Source organism: Echinococcus granulosus (genome assembly GCF_000524195.1).
Source record: "Echinococcus granulosus chromosome Unknown EG_S00336, whole genome shotgun sequence".
NCBI lineage: Eukaryota > Metazoa > Platyhelminthes > Cestoda > Cyclophyllidea > Taeniidae > Echinococcus > Echinococcus granulosus.
In genome coordinates, this window is record NW_020170716.1 from 1 (window position 1) to 3,065 (window position 3,065).

The window sequence follows — 3,065 nt, forward strand, 5'->3', positions numbered from 1 at the left end:
TGTGTGCGGTAAGTGTATTTTCCTGGCAATACAGTACAAGGCTGCGATGACAGACAGTTAGTCGAGTCAAGCAATACGACCACATTGCAAACCTTATAGTCGCGAGATTCACAGGCGCGAAGCTCCACTCCTCTGAAATAGAAATAAAATGAGGAACCAACCATAAGGTACAAAGAACAGGCGATAGTCACCACAGCAAACATTGTGAATGCCATCCACTTACGGTGCATCTGGTCCTTCTCGGAAAGAATAAAACACAAAGTTAGGGTCCTAAATGCATGAAGCTAACGCTAAATAGTAATGAAGGCCTTAAATCGACAGTAGAGGCTGAGTGAACACTTAGTACTTCAAGACTCACGATATACCGTGATTTTGCGTATAAGCTAAAAAATGAGGAACACCATCAAAATGTTCAAGCGCATGTCTGCCTATCCCTACATACACGCAATCAAACGCATCTTAAATACCTCTACAAGCTGTAAATATTCGCCGCCAGGTACATTTATACAACAGAAACCTAGTTGATCAGCTAACATAATTAGGATCTTCATCAAACCGAAGGATAAATGTAATAAAGGACATACCCTTGGTGTCAGGATCAACAGATGCTCTGCCAGATCCGAAGTAGTGGTATGCTCACCAGTGGGATCGTCTTGAAGAAAGTATAGAGAGAAATATGAAATGTCAACATTTTGAGGAATGGATAAATCAACAAAACATTATTTATCTTCACCTTGATGAGGAGGTATCAAATACCAATGTAATCCATTGAGTTTACTTGGTAAACATAACGATCCTAAATTGTCAACTTACGACCCAATTTGGGTGATCGTTGAATCATGGGTGAGATTTCACTTTCGTCAAAGGTATCACCCTAAGGGTAAGCAAATGGCGAGCGGTTACGTTATGGGGCCAAACGCGTTCCACCGCGACAAGACACTCATGACTTCCCCCCACAACATTATCGTAACCCATTAATAAGCTGAAATAGTGTTGGCTGTCATAAAAGTCACAGTCAACTCGCCTTAGCGAATGCATCCTACTTCGCTTATACTTGTCTCACTTCATTTCACTTCATGAAAAGCAGCCCCTTTCTCAGTACTACCTCAAGCCTGTATAACCTTTGACAATCACCCACAATTCGATACATTTCACGTGAGCACTTACTGCCACTGACAAGGCATCTGTGCGGTAAGTGTGGTTTCCTGACGATACAGTACATGGCTGGAATGACAGATGGTTGGTGAAGTCAAGCAATACAGTCACATCACGAACCTGATAGCTGCGCGATTCATGGGCGCGCCTCACCGCTCCTCTGAAACAGAGGGAAAATAAGAAGCGAAAATAGTGTTAAAAGAACCGGTGGTAGTCACCACAGCAAACATTGTGAGTGCCATCCACTTACGACGCATCCAGTCCCTCTAGAAAAGAATAAGACATAAAGTTAGGGTCCAGATTGCATGAAGTCAATGGTAAATGATAAAGGCTATAAGTTGACAGTAGGGGCTACGAGTAAACACTTTGCACATACAAAAGAATTCAACACTCACGATATGATACACTTCTACGAATGGGCTGGGAAAAAATGGGAAGGAACGCTATGAATGTCCAAGCCAAATGCCTAGTTCATAACATCTATCAGTGAAACGCCGCCTTAAAAGCTTCCACGAAATAGTGTTTGGAGGCATTAGCCGGCTTTAGCCGCAATACCACTGCCAGATACTTGATTTATATAGCCGAGATACACTGCACTACGCTGAATAAGGCTCTCAGATACGCTCGTGCCATTTTGTGTCAGGGATCATGCCGCATCACACCCTCTCGTATCGTAACCCTCTCAACCGCAAGCGCTACTTTGCAATTAACTGTAAGTTTACAAGGCGAGTATGGTCTCTCGAGCATGAAGTAGTCGGCAATTTCGAGGTCCAAGGTGGGACTGTTTGTGATAAACCAATGACATTTGCGTTCGATTAGTAAACCTCGGATTAAAAACGAAAACACAAAAACCACCTCTCTTTGCAGACTAGTCAGAAAACAAACAATCTTATTAAGCTGAAACACATATAGAAAATATAAATGAAGCAAAGGACAAGGTTTTTTACTCTTTGAGGTTTACTTGCGTCTGCTAAACTACGTTTTTTGATTGTGACTCCAAACATACTCACACCGTGTAAGTCATAAGCTCGAGTTTCGCACATATTAACTTTAACCGATTTTTGAGGATATGAGGTTTCAAAGTGAGCGACAATTTAAAGAGAGCTATACGAAGTATACCAAGCCAATCTACTGATACATGCCGATCCATGTCTACATACCCGCAATCAAATGCTTATTTAACACCCCAACACGTTTCAAGTCTTCGCGCCCAGGTGCTCCATAAAATACACACAATTATTTGACCATCTGCTAAATTAGGACCTTCATTACATCAATGAGAAATTAAAAAGGCAGACTTACATTTTCGGGTCGAATTACTTGATGATTCGTCGTATTGAAATTTGTTGCATTTGCATAGGAAGGATCCCTTAAAAAAGTGCACAGAGAAATGCTTGTGACAACTGAAGAAGCAACATTAGCATTCTTCGACACATAGTGAGAGGCCAATCGCTTGGCTAGAAAGGTTAGTAATCTGAGGTAGATAGGTTCTTCATTTAGAGGAGGTCTTTAATACTAATGGAATGGAGCCAGTTGATTTGCCTGAGACAACAAAATCCATTATGTAATTACTACCTGGATCGGATGTTTCTTGATTGACCGGTTCCTCATAAATATTATGCTGAAAGGAAGTAAGTACGTGGAAGAGAGTACGTCAAAAAACGAAACTACGCACAGCCACGTAGAAGCATTTGCATCCTTTCGCGTGAGTCAGCAATGTTAATCCTGACTCTGCAAGACGTAGTGATGGAAATGCCTATGCGTCAACAAATGTGAAGCTGTGTATTCAAATGCCTGTCTCTCCTCATTATCTACTCATAATTCTCATTCAGTCAGAACTCAAAACTCTACGACCTTATCCGTTGTAAATGCTACAAAATATGCAAACCCAATTTAATTTGAACTTACGT

At 41.3% G+C, this 3,065-nt stretch overlaps 1 protein-coding gene across 1 annotated transcript; it reads right to left on the bottom strand. All coding sequences in view use genetic code 11, as the record gives it.

The window, feature by feature from the left end:
• Positions 1-347: 347 nt before the first annotated feature.
• On the bottom strand, positions 348-2,305 carry EGR_11030 (hypothetical protein; the record flags this gene model as incomplete). Its single annotated transcript, XM_024500279.1, has 5 exons — positions 348-383; positions 585-652; positions 814-874; positions 1,168-1,315; positions 2,166-2,305. 5 exons carry the CDS (start codon positions 2,303-2,305, stop codon positions 348-350), a joined length of 453 nt encoding a protein of 150 aa, XP_024345305.1.
• Positions 2,306-3,065: the final 760 nt, after the last annotated feature.